The sequence below is a fragment of the Hyperoodon ampullatus genome, assembly GCF_949752795.1.
Source record: "Hyperoodon ampullatus genome assembly, chromosome: 7".
NCBI classification, from domain to species: Eukaryota; Metazoa; Chordata; class Mammalia; order Artiodactyla; family Ziphiidae; genus Hyperoodon; species Hyperoodon ampullatus.
The window spans coordinates 105,470,360-105,484,340 of NC_136920.1; the positions used below are offsets into that span (position 1 = coordinate 105,470,360).

A 13,981-nucleotide genomic window follows, 5' to 3' on the forward strand; every position below is an offset into this window, starting at 1 on the left:
GATTCAGAATTTCAGAAAACACATCATCTGTAAAAAGAATATATACATATGTAAAATTACTTCAGACTGTGGTATTAATATATAGTTAGATCTAACTGTATAGCTAGAGGCATAGTATAATGCACAATGATTTTTCTTAGTACTACTTCCATATTTAAATGAGATTTTTTAAGAATATATCAAAACAAAGACTTAACATGCAAATGTGTGTTGAATGTGTAGCAGGATAAAAATAAGTAAGGTATAATTTACTTTATTTTTCTGAGACCTCTTCTAAGAAGAGGATCTCTTAGAGGAGAGACCTTTTCTTCTTCTAAGAAACATGACATTTTAATTGAAATATAAAAGATGAAAAAAAGGCAGCCAGGCAAAGAATAAGGAAAATAGCACTTAAGGATTTAACACTGTCTGAACGATTTAAAAGGACCCTTTCTTATATGTAGTGACTTGCCACTTTCCTGAGCCAAAAGCTTAAATTGCTTGCTTATGCTTTGGAATGGATATGCAAGAGGTTATCAGAGCTAGTAAGCCTTGCCTAGCACTTACATCTCAACTGGCTTTATGGTTCTCATTTAATACATAAAAATAGGAGGAAAATGATATTACTGTTATAAAAGGAAACGAACGAAATTATATGCTATAGTGATATACCTTGCAAATGTCAAAGGTCAACTATATTTTACTATGTCTTTTTTTGTGTGTGTGTGTGTTTGCGGGCCTCTCACTGTTGTGGCCTCTCCTGTTGCGGAGCACAGGCTCCGGACGCGCAGGCCCAGCGGCCACGGCTCACAGGCCCAGCCACTCCGTGGCATGTGGGATCTTCCTGGACCGGGGCACAAACCCGTGTCCCCTGCATCGGCAGGTGGACTCTCAACCACTGCGCCACCAGGGAAGCCCTATATTTTACTATGTCTTAATGCCACTGCAGTAGACCTCCTCCTTTTAGATTTTCTGATATAATCAAACCTTCCTTTGATAAACTTAAAAAAAATATCTTTCAAGAAAAGCACTGTTTTAGTATTTCTGAGCCTTTTTACAAAGAAGCTTCATTTTTGTTACTATAAATGTTTATAAACAAGGAAAAAATGTACGTCTATTATATCTACACTACATATATATCTCAAGAGGAAAAAAAAGGTGGGCAAAGTCCTTTCCCCATCCATCCACATAAATTCTACTCCATCTTTCAAGATCAAGTATATTACTCTGCCCCTGCTTAATCTCACAGAATCTTAAAATTGGAAGGAACTGAGAGACCATGTCCAATCTTCCTACAAAGGAAGAAATCTCTCCAACAAAATTATTGCCCTCTCTTTAAACACTCTCAATTAGAACAAACTTCCTAATAAGACTACTTATTTTATTGGCAGATAGCTCTAATTCTCTTCTCCATTTATATCCATAAGTTGTTCTGATTCCTTTACCCCTATAACAACCTCCTTTTCTATGCTGTAGAATACAGGTCATTATTTATTTGATTGCCTTTTTCATTTGATTGTATACCTCTTGAAGGCAAGGGCTGTCGTTTTTACTTTTCCATTCCTTATATTTGTGTCTAGAACTCCTCTCCCTTCTTGCTCAATATTAGTTTAAAGGCTTCCTGAGTCAATAAGGAAAATAAAATTGGGATTCTAACCAATGAAAACACCTTAGCAATATCCAAAGAACTGTAAAGGCAGGCACCTATATTCTTAATATGTTATTTGTAGTGTGAAAAAAATGCATGTTTACTGAACATGTGACACTTCCAAGAAGTGACAGCCCTAAACTTTTTTTTTAAGCTGTGGCTTTTCTGAACTTGCTTTTCCCCTTATCCAATTCTCAGAGATTGATTACTTCCAAGAAAACAAAACAGTTCAGTATTATCTACATAAACAGGAAATGTTCATTCACTGCGACAAGCAACAATATTTACTGGGCAACTACTGTGTTTGAGGTACTATGTTATGGGTAGTTAAGACACATAATGAACTAAATAGACACAAATCCTACCCTCATGGAGTCATGACTAGTGGGGAAGAGTGACAATAAACAAGTACACTGATAAATCAATGCATAATTCCAAATTGTGATATATGACTCAAAGGAAGCAAATACACAATAGCAATGGAAAGGATCATTTTTTATAAACTATTAAGGAAGATGTATCAGAGGAGGTTACAATAAAGCCAAGATCTGAATGAACTGGTGCCAATCATAGAAAGAGTTAAAGGACCAACATCTTAGAGAAGGAAACTAGCTCAGCCAAAGGGTCCCAAGATGAAAAAATGCAAAGTATGTTGGAGGAACTGAAAGATGGCCAAAGGAACTAGAGAGTAGACAGGCAGAGTAAGAGTGTCACCGGATAAAGTTGAATTCAATTAATACATTAATCCACAACGATTTAGGTTCCACTCCCAACCATGCAACTGGCATGATACATGTTTCCTAAGTAACAGCTTCTGAACTGGCAAATCCGTTGTTCCTTTTCGGATCTCAACCAAGTTGGTCCCTTTGCAGAATTTGACAATGATGCTTAGATACCATCTTCCTAGATCTAATTCTGCCTGTAGCATGCCATTCTTTTCTAACGGTAAGAGTGTGGAGTCTGTGGTCAGATTGTACTAGTTCATAACCTGGTCCTGCCACTTACAAGCTGTATAACCTTGGGCATGTTAGCTAATCTCTCTAAACCTCCGTCTTCTCAATGATAAAATGAAAAACAATACTAGAACTGAACTAGATCTTCAAAGAGTTATTTATTGTAAGGATTCGTGTCCATGTTTAACACAGTGCCTGGGGCATAGAAATTGCTCAATAAATATTAGCAATTATCATTATTCCCTTCCTTTCTGTTTCACAAGTCTCTTTTGACGGTTCTTTTTCCACCCACACCTGAAAGAACATCCTTGTCTCCTTACTTCTCACTGTATGTTCTCACAGTAGGATCTCATCCATTCCTATGATTTCAACACGTGAAAAATGCCCAAATCTAGTTCATTCAGTGCAGGACCTCACTCTTGAGCTTCAGGAACCTTTTACATGTTGTGCCTTTATATGCGTTTTCCCTTCTGTCTAGAAGGTTCCTATCATCCTCCAGGCCAATTTAACACCGCAAGGTCTCACCCCAAACAGAATTGATTCTCCCAGGCTACGTTTCTACAGAACCTCATCCACTCCTCTACCACCACAATCCTCTTCTATCACATTTTCATTCTTAATTCTAATAGTCTTGTTACTTATCTGTACCTGGTAAAAGCAGCCACCAACGCTCTTGAGTGCTCACCACAGGACAGGATTATCACAAGGAAGACAGTACAACGAGGTCACACAGCTAGCTGACTCGAACTCCGAGAGTGTGATACCAAAGCCCATGCTCTTAATCACGAGACTGTAGTTTAAGCCCAAGCAAATTGCTCGCTGATTAAAACTCCTAATTATGAGAGGGGAGAAAAAGATGATTACTCAAGCCATCTAGTTACATCTGGACACAGGAATGGTACGCGCACGAAGGTTCAATTCTGGGCATTAAGAAGTAGGTTCAAGGCTAAGTCGGCTGGAGCAGGAAGGGTGGGCGGACAAGAGCGATAAGGACAGTGGGCTGGGCAAGATGAGGTGAAGAGAGCAGTAAAGGGCCGCTCTGGAGGAGTGAGTCTGAAGGCCAGGACTGAACGGCTCAGATACGATTGAATTCCCCAACGCAGAAGCCACTGCGCTGCTTCCGCGCCCCTACCGCTGGACTCGGATAGCCAAGGCGGAATCTCTGGAAGCGGCGGCGGCCGAAACCTAGAATCCCGCTCAACTTGCCTCCCTCACGGGCCGAGCCGGCTGTCCACGCACTATTTCGGCTTCCGGATCAAACCTGGCGTGACCACGCAGCGTGCGTCTCGGTAGGAAGCAGTAAGGCAGACGGGCGCCCGGACACTGTCTGCCCATGCGCGCCAAACGCTACAAGCTCTCCGCTCCCAGCACTCGCACCCCCAAAACGACGAGCTCATCTTAGGAAACGCGCCTGCTCCCTGCCCGCCAATGGTGTGCGACCGCTGCGTTCGCCGCTCGCACTACCCGCCAATGGCGTGCGACCCTGCCTTCGCCGCTCGCCCGCTAGCTCGGGCTCCGGCTCACTCGTCCCGCCTCCTCGCCCCCTTCAGCCCCACCCCTCCAAATATGAGGACGGATATGACGACAGTTCGAAGAAGAACCAGGCGGGTTTCATTTCGGCGCCTTTCTTTCTCCGGCGGAAGCGATTGGCTGGCGAGGAGCTAAAGAGGCGGGACAAATCGCCGCGGGTTTAGTGCCGCCACTGGAACCGGGAGATGCGGCGCAAGAGCTGTCGCTGTGTTGGCTTTTACCTGGGTCTCGTCTCTTATTGCGGTTCCTTCTGCGGCTTCGATCATGCTGTTACCTTCGGACGTAGCCCGACTGGTATTGGGTAAGCGCCGACGCGGGAGGGAGGGGTATTGAACCAGGCTAAGCAGGACGGAAGGACCTTTGGGGCCAAAGGTTTTCCTTGGGTGGTGAAGCTTTGGGGCTTTGCCTCCCCGCCTGCAAATTCAGACTGGAGGTGAATCTTCTTCAGTCGGAGGCTCGGATGGTTTAAGCTTCTTTGTGTGTGGATGCGCCTCTCTTCCGAGGCTCCGTGGCGAGGGGAGGCTGAAGAGAAGCTCGGGGTGAAACACCTGAGGCCCGGATCCGGTGGGAAAGTCAGGCCTGCACACTTAATTAGGATCCCTGCAAGGGGAGTTGGCTACGTGATGGATGGAAATGCGTTCTTCAGCCTTGGGCTCACTTTCCCGTGTCAGAGCTGGGACCAAATTAGGAAAAATAAGAACTTCCCCGGCCACCCAGCTTTGTAGAAGGACCTTCCTGACGGCCTTCTCATAACTAGCCCTTAGAACTACGAATTTGGGACAAATGGGGTGATCTTCCCTCTCTATCCCCCACCCTCCCGCAAGAAGTCGTAGAGTGTAGGGGTTTGAAATGCCAGTTGCATACTTTAAGACAGCAGCAATTCCTGTTCTTTTGATTAGCAAGAATTCACAGGGGAAATGCCTTCCAGTTAAACATTTTCTAGTCCTAGTTAGTTTTTCCTCAATTTGAAAAGAATTAGTAACACTGCCAGTTGTCAGGCTGTATTGTCTGTGTGGGAAACGGGTTTTGTTGTTTTTCCCCTGAAAGAATAAAGAGGATTGTACTGCTGGGAATGAGAGCCACATAAATCTCAAAACCGGAGCCAGTGATTTACAGACATCATACGTGAATGGTAAATGGTAAACATCTGTGATAAAACTTCCTCTGCTATCCACGGCCATTACTACCATTATTTTATTGCCAGAAAAATCCATTTCTTATTCCATTTTTAAGTACTCAGCCCTGTCCAAAAAAAATGCCTTTTGCGCACAGGCTCTTGATGAGCACATTTTGCAGAAAACATTAGAAGGTAATGTTTCTACCATATGTTTTTGGAGAAAATAATGACTTAAGTTTAAACTAATATTTTGTTAATGTTTGGTTAATCTTTTGTGCACTTTATCGGAACTGAATATCAACAGTTAACCTACATCATCTAAGGAAAAAGCTAGCTATCTTGTAATTGTTATATTAATTAGGCTTATATGTAAACAGATCCAAAGTAGGCTTTCACAAAGTTCACATTAACATTGACGTACTTTATTATGGGTAGCTGTCCTGTGCATTGTGGGATGTTTATCAGCATCCCTGGCTTCTATCCATTAGATGCCAGCAGGACCCCAGTCCCCACCCCCACCCAGTCGTGAGAATAAAAAAAAGTGTCCAGATATTGCCAGTATGTTTCCTGGAGGGCACGAACCACTGGTCTTAAGAAAGCAGTACGATTTTCTAACTGGAATAATTTACACCAAACTTGTATTTATTCTCCACAAACCAGCTGCTCTCCTAGACTTCCTCCTTTTTTTAAAATGGATAAAAACTACAGAGATTGTTTCTTACCCTAAAATTCTTATTTGTCATTCACATTCCATTTTCATTGCCACCAATCCTAGCAGTATGCTTCCCATTACTTCTCTTTAGGACTGTTGTCATGGCTTCTCATATGGTCTTGCAATTCTTCTTATTTACTGTTACAAAAATCTGCCTAAAGCATTCACACTACACCTCCAATTCTAAAAGTTGAAAGAGTTGTGCACTTAAAAAAATTTCAAGTTGTGCGAAAGAATAATACCAAAAAAAGCAAATCTCCCCACACTCACCACTCTTGCTTTTTTCATTTAGCATTATCATATCAACATGGAGATCTATGATCACACAACTTAGTGGCTTAAAATATTAACAGTTTTATTATTTGCTCATGATTCTCCTCCTGTCAGTACTCCCTCCCTCTCAGTACTCCTTCAGCCCCTCTCATTGTTGGCCCCTTTTCTTCATTATGTCCTTTCAGCAAATCTGTGGGTGCGTAGTATGTTCCAGGCACTGTGCCAAATGCTAAAAATAGAGTTCTCCCCTTAGAGTTTACATAATTGGGTTTTTTACCCTTACCACACACACCAAAACATTTTCCTAGACCCCACCTCACATTCTATCTAATGCTCTATCTATGTCACCCTTTGACAAGTCAGATTTATTCAAAGAATAAGCTCTACTTCGTTGCTCTATTTCCTCACTTAGCTTTCATTCTTCAACATACTGTGCTAACTTTCGTACCTCACTACTCCACTTAAATAGCCCTCGCTACTCCGCTACATCCAGCTCTTTCCTTGCTGGAATTTCTTTAAATATTGTACAGGCCAAACTACATCAAAGTGTTGTTTGTTGCCTCTGGGCCACCAGTTTTGGTTTTATTAGTATGTCATACAAGGTGCTCTGTGGAACTGACCCTACCCATCTCTCTTGCTTGATCTCAACTTTTCAACATAGGCCCTATGCTCCAGGCATACCAAACGACTTGCAGTTTCTGCAAATACTCTTCTTATGTATTTTGTTCTCTCTGCCTGCAATGTTTTTCTCCCCGTCTTCCTAGTACACTTGTATTCAAGGTTCAGGTCAATTGTAATCTCAAACTTTTTCCAGCTGGTACAGTTAGTACTTTCTCCTTACATGCTCTCATGGCATTGTGGATTACTTCTGTCATACTCTTACCATGTTTTATTGTAGCTTTGTATTTACTTACTTTTTTTTTGGTAAAATAAAACATAAAATTTAACCATTTTAGCCATTTTTACAGTTCTGTGGCATTAAATACAATCACATTGTTCTGTAACCATCACCAGCATTCACCTATAGAACTTCACCTTACCAAAATGAAACTTACTTTTTTGTCCTATTTAGTATTCTTAATCTGGGATTAATGGACAGGCTTCAAGAGTTCTGTGAGCCCCCAGACTATCTATAAAACTTAATGTATAGGTGGGGCATTTTTTTATGGGTAGAGTATCCAGAACCTTTATTTAGATTCCCAAATACGTTTGTTCCTTTCTGTGTGAGTCAGCATCCATTCAGGAAAACTGAAAGTGATCTGAGTATTTAACATGGAGGGATTTAATGAGGGAATTGGTTACACTGGTGATAGAAAAGCTAAGACAAGCTGCTTACATGAGCCAGCTCAGAGAGTAGCAACAGCAGGAAACCACTCTGATAATCAGTAAGACAAGGAGAGATGAAACCCAGAGGCTGGTTTCACTGTGGAAGCTGGAAGGTAGACTTGTCTGGTGTGGGAGCAGTAGTAGAGGAGATTCTACCATGGCAAAGAGGAAGTGGAGGAAAAAAACATGGCTGCTTCTAACTGCCCTCCAATCTCCAACTGGTGCTTCCCATTGATTGAACCCAACCAGAAGCTAGCTGACATGGAGCCCAGGAAACTGCCTGCAGGGGCTCAGGTTTCCTGTCCTACAGGGCAGAGCAGGGGAAACAGGAAGAGTAGATTTGAAGACAAACAACCAGGACTGTCATACCTCCGAAAGTTGAAGAGCCACTGGTTCTGTTCACCTTTGTATCACTGAGACATAGATATTTAATAAATATTTACAAAAATGTAGCTGTGATCATGACCTTCCCCTTAGTACTGAATAATATCTGTCATATTTTTGGATTCTGTTTATTCAGATTCTGTTATTTGTTCATAATAATATGTCATTGCTGACACTTACAACATTTTATTGTCCTTACCCATTCTGTCTTTTCAGCTGTATTTCCAACTCTTCTCCATCATATACCTAGTGCTTCATCCAAACCAGGCATGTTCTTCAAACATGCTCCATGTGTGCTTTCCATCAGCTTCGTTGGGATTCCCCTACTGTCCTTCAAGATTTATCTCTTCCTTGAAACATGCATAGTATTCCCCAGTCTGTCAATACTTTCTCTAGCCCCTATGAAGTAAGTCCAACTGTCTTACCACCTTTCCTTATATTACAGTTATTTGCATATATATCTTTTGGGTCCTTGTAGATAATAGCTTCTTTACAGAGAGATTTTCTTTGTTACTTGTGGATCTAGTAATATAAAGCACTGCAAGTTAAGTCTTCCCAAGAATTATTTACATTTTTTAAAGATCTTAAACTACTGATATTTGGGGGAAATTATTAGAATATGTGAAGGAAATATTTTCAGGTAGGGAGGTTTGCTGTCTCTTGCTTTCTTCATCAGCTGTATCTCTCTTTATCTTCCCCTCTCTATAAATAGGAAGAAGAGAGGGCAGACTGTTGGCATCCTAGGTCCTAAAATTCAAAAACCCTAGATATAGCTAGGATTTTGTCTTTCCTTCTTTTTTTCAATTATGTTTTCCTTTTAGTCTATTTTGTTGCTCATTACCACCTCTACTGAAAAGCAGGCAGAAGACAATATTAAGAAAAAAGGACATTCAAATTACCTATTTGAACATTGTTCAGTAAGTTTACACAAAAGGTGTAGTTATTTTAAAGATTTTTTAAGGAATAAAAAGGAGAAACAAACTAATTTTGATTGAAGAGTAACTATTTATATTATTGTAATAAAAGATAATTGGCCCCTATTGTGTATTTTCATTGTAACATTTTAGATTTAGAATAATTTGTACCTAAAATTTCCCCCATTATTCTGATTGAGAATTGGTTGCAATCAGGTACTTAATGATGATAAATAAGCTTTTTGTAGGCAAATAACTGGTTAACTGTAAGTGTAATAATAAATGAGCATGAAAGCAGTCAACTGTTGCTTTACCACATTATTTTGGAACTTCCCAGACAAAAGTAAAGCAGAATACATCAAGTCTAATCCAAAATGGGAATTCTAGATAGCCCAAAGGTGGGCATTTTTTTTTGAGAGCAGAAGAGATATATCAGATATTGCTATTTAAAAATGTGTCATAACTTTTAAACACTGTTGTAGAAGCAGTCTAGCCTTTTAACAAAGCCTTTTCTCAAATGTATACTATACAAAAGTATAATATCTTAGGAGAAGCCAAAAACTATCTGGTCTTCGGTGATTCCTTTTTTTTTTTTTTTTTGGCTGCACCGCTAATCCCCTGACCCTCTGCAGTGAAAGCACGGAGTCCTAACCACTGGACCACCAGGGAATTACCACCATATTTTTCTAGAAAGGTTAACTGCATATCACTATATTCTGTCTTGGGCAGTGTTTCGCAACCTTTATTTCGTTATCATACCCTTAGGAAGTATTTTTACACTTTTTTTCCCCCTAATTTCCCCTTGCATGAGATTTTAATGTTACAAATATACTGTTTATATATTGTATGTATATCTGTGATTTATGCATAAAAAGAGTTATATTTTATTCATTCCCCTTCCTCCCCAGTACCAATTTTCACCCCCTTGGGGCTATGTCATTCATTTTGAGAATACTTGGTCTAGAAAAAAGCAAATCTACTTTAAGGAATTAGATTTCATACCACCAGCTTTTAGAAGTCCCAAGTGGTTATCAGTATATCTGGGTGGGGTGATTAGTACTTTTGAAACCTTCTACCATGAAAAGAAACTGTTTGGGGTCTTCAATTTAAATCTTGAAGCATGTAAAGAAAAAGCTCCAACTGCCCTGATTCCATGAATGATTCTAGTGATTTATAGATATTTAAAATTCTAACTTCATGAAATCCTAGTGGCAGCTGACTTACTTATTCCAAATAACGTAACTGTTAGAAAGCCAGTCATAAAAAATGATTTCTTTTCAGCTGGCTGTAGTTTTATTGGGACGTATATTGGGTTGTTTATTTGTGAAAAATGAAAAAACAAGGAAAATAGCAATCTATCTTTGATCCACATTGAAGGTGATTTTATATTTTCAGTGAAGGGGATATTGAAGTGGTAGTATCTGAAGTGAAAGGTTTCTTCTGATTTCTAAATGCTTTCTCACACTCCAAACGACAATGTCTTTGGTTGTTGTTGTTGTTTTTTTTGTATGTTTGTTTCTCCCTGTAGCATTGATTAGCGAGAGGTTGGAAAACTGATTCATCAGCTATGAGTACAAACTGGTGAATTGGTTCCCAAATCCCAGGTAGGGCATTCCCTAATATGGGATGACAATTTCCTTGCCCTTTTCTTTTCATAATGCTCATATATAATAACTTTGTAGGCCCTCTCAATTTTTTGACTTGAAGGGCCTGGTTGAAGATATCATTCCAGGTGAAGAGGGTAGACCTTTATAATTTTAAAGTTGGGAAAGACCTTAGTAATAATTGCCTTAGTAGTTATTAACTATTATACCAACACTGGGGTAAATATACTACAAAGGGAATCTAGTATCCAGTAATAGGATTTCGGTACATAGGGAATTCAAAAAAAGATTCTCTGAGGAAGTGATAATTACAGTAGACCTGAAGAATGAGTTGGAAAAAAAAAAAAAAGAATGAGTCGGAAGTAGCTAGGCTAAGAAAAAATAAGCTGCCCAAGCAAAGGCAATAAAATATACAGTAGCCTTGAAATAAGAGCATTCATGTATTGAAAACATGCTCAACATCAGTAATTATTAAATAGAAATCAAAACTACAATGAAGTACCACCTCGCATCAGTCAGAATGGCCATATTAAAAAGTCTACAGGGGCTTCCCTGGTGGCGCAGTGGTTGAGAGTCCGCCTGCCGATGCAGGGGCACGAACCGGGAAGATTCCACATGCCGCGGAGTGGCTAGGCCTGTGAGCCATGGCCGCTGAGCCTGAGCATCCGGAGCCTGTGCTCCGCAACGGGAGAGGCCACAACAGTGAGAGGCCCGCGTACCGCAAAATAAACAAAAACAAAACAAAACAAAGTCTACAAATAACAAATGTTGGAGAGGGTGTTGGAAAAAGGGAACCCTCCTACACTGTTGGTGAGAATATAAGTTGGTGCAGCCACTATAGAAAACAGTATGGAGGTTCCTCAACTAAAATTACAGTTGTCATATGATCTAGCAGTCCCACTCCTGGGCATATAAACAGACAAAACGACAATTCAAAAAGATACATGCACCCGTATGTTCATAGCAGCACTATTCACAATAGCCAAGACATGGAAACAACCTAAATGTCCATCAACAGATGACTGGATAAAGATGTGGTACATGTATACAATGGAATACTACTCAGCCATAAGAAAGAATGAAATAATGCCGTTTGCAGCAACATGGATGGACTTGGAGATTATCATACTAAGTAAAGTAAGTCAGAAAGAGAAAGACAAATACTATATGATATCACTTATATGTGGAATCTAAAATATGACACAAATGAACCTATTTACAAAACAGAAAAACTCTCAGACATAGAGAACAGACTTGTGGTTGCAGAGGGGAGGAGGGGATGGATTGAGAGATTGTTGTATAAACAACAAGGTGCTACCGTACAGCACAGGGAACTATATTCTATATCCTGTGATAACCATAATGGAAAAGAATGTTTTAAATGTTTATGTATGTGTGTGTGTGTGTGTATATATTTATTTATTTATTTATATATAACTGAATCACTTTGCTGTACAGCAGAAATTAACACAACATTGTAAATCAACTATACTTCAATTTTTAAAAAAAGCATTCATGTATTCGTGGAATTGAAAGACCAGTTTGGCTAGGAAAGATGGAACGACAAGACATAAGGCTAAAGAGGAAATTAGGATATAAAACAAGTAGAGCCTCATATGACATATTAAGAATATAGGATTTTTTCTCATTGAGATATAATTCACATACCACAAAGTGTAAATTTCAGTAGTTTTTAGTACATGTTGTGCTACCATCACCATTATCTTAATTCCAGAACATCTTACCACCCCGGAAAGCAACCCCATACTCGTTAAGAGTCACTCCCAATTTCTCCCTTTTCCCATCTTCTGGCAACTAGTAATCTACTTTCTGTCTATAGATTTACCTATTCTGGACATTTCATGTAAATATGATTATACAGTATGTGGCCTTTTATGTCTGACTTCTTGAATTTACCAGTGTTTTCAAGATTCATCAATGTTTGAACAAGTATAGATAGTTAATTCCTTCTTATGGCTGAATAATATTCTGTTGTATGGATATACCACATTTTGTTTGTCCATTGATGAACAGTAGGTTGTTTCCACTTTGGGACTATTATTAAAAATGCTGCTGTGAACATTTGTGTACAAGTTTTGTTTGGGCATATGATTTCAGTTCTCTTAGATATATTCCTAGGAGTGGAATAGCTTGGTTGTATGGTAATTCTATGTTTACTATTTTTGAGAACTTAACATACGGTTTTCAAAAGTGGCTGTACCATTTTATGTTCCCACCAGCAATATATGAGGTTTCCAATTTCTCCACTTTTTTTTTTTTTTTTTTTGCGGTACGTGGGCTTCTCACTGTTGTGGCCTCTCCCGTTGCGGAGCACAGGCTCCGGATGCGCAGGCTTAGCGGCCATGGCTCACGGGCCCAGCTGCTCCACGGCATGTGGGATCTTCCCAGATCGGGGCTTGAACCCGTGTCCCCTGCATCGGCAGGCGGACTCTCAACCACTGCGCCACCAGGGAAGCCCCAATTTCTCCACATTTTTGCCAATACTAACTACTGTCTGTCTTTTAATTCTAGATATCCTAATGGGTATGAATTAGTACATCTCATTGTGCTTTTGCTTTTACATTTTCCTAATGACCAACGAAGTTGAGTCTCTTTTCATGTGCTTATTAGCAGTTTGTGTATCTTCTTTGGAGAAAGGTCTGTTCAGATCTTTTGTGCATTTTTTAATTGGGTTATTTGTCTCATTATTGTCTTGCAAGAGTTTTTAAATATATTCTGGATTCTGGTCCCTTATCAGATATATGATTTGCAAATATTTTCTTCCGTTTTGTTGGTTGTCTTTTCACTTTCTTGATAGTATCTTTGGAAGTACAAAAGTTTTTAATTTTGATAAAGTTCAATTTATTTTTTTTCTTTGGTTGCTTATTCTTTAGATGCCATATGTAAGAAACCATTGTCTAATCCAAGGTCAAAAAAATTTACACCTGTGATTTTTTTCTAAAAGTTATAATTTTAGGGCTTCCCTCATGGCGCAGTGGTTGAGAGTCTGCCTGCCGATGCAGGGGACACGGGTTCGTGCCCCGGTCCTGGAGGATCCCGCATGCCGCCATGGCCACTGAGCCTGCGCGTCCGGAGCCTGTGCTCCGCAATGGGAGAGGGCACAACAGTGAGAGGCCTGCATACCGCAAAAAAAAAAAAAAAGAAAAAAAAAGTTATAATTTTAGCTCTTATATTTAGGTCTTTGATTCATTTTGAGTTACTTTTTGTATTTAGCATGAAGAAAGGGTCCAACTTCAATTTTTTGCAGGTGGCTATCCAGTTGTCCCAGCACCAGCTGTGAAAAGACTATTCTTTCCCCCATTGAAGTGATGTGGTACTTTTCTAAAAAATCAATTGACCATAAAAGCTTAGACTGTTAATTCTGTTCAACTGATCTACATGTCTATCCTTATGCCAGTACACAGTTATCTTGATTACTATAGCTTTGTAATATGTTTTGAAATAGGTAAATGTGAGTCCTCCAGTTTTTTGTTTTCGAGATTGTTTTGCTACTCTGTGTCCCTTGTATTTCCTTACAAAT

The 13,981-nt window shown here is 39.7% G+C and overlaps 1 protein-coding gene across 2 annotated transcripts in view; it reads left to right on the forward strand.

The window, feature by feature from the left end:
- Positions 1-4,374: 4,374 nt before the first annotated feature.
- NPAT (nuclear protein, coactivator of histone transcription) overlaps positions 4,375-13,981 on the forward strand; it is a gene marked incomplete at its 5' end in the record, with an annotated part of 52,830 nt that continues 43,223 nt past the window's right edge. For both annotated transcript variants that reach the window (XM_079708483.1, XM_079708484.1), the window contains one exon: positions 4,375-4,411. In XM_079708483.1, coding sequence (XP_079564609.1) covers positions 4,375-4,411 — 37 coding nt within the window. The remainder of the gene's footprint in view (positions 4,412-13,981) is intronic.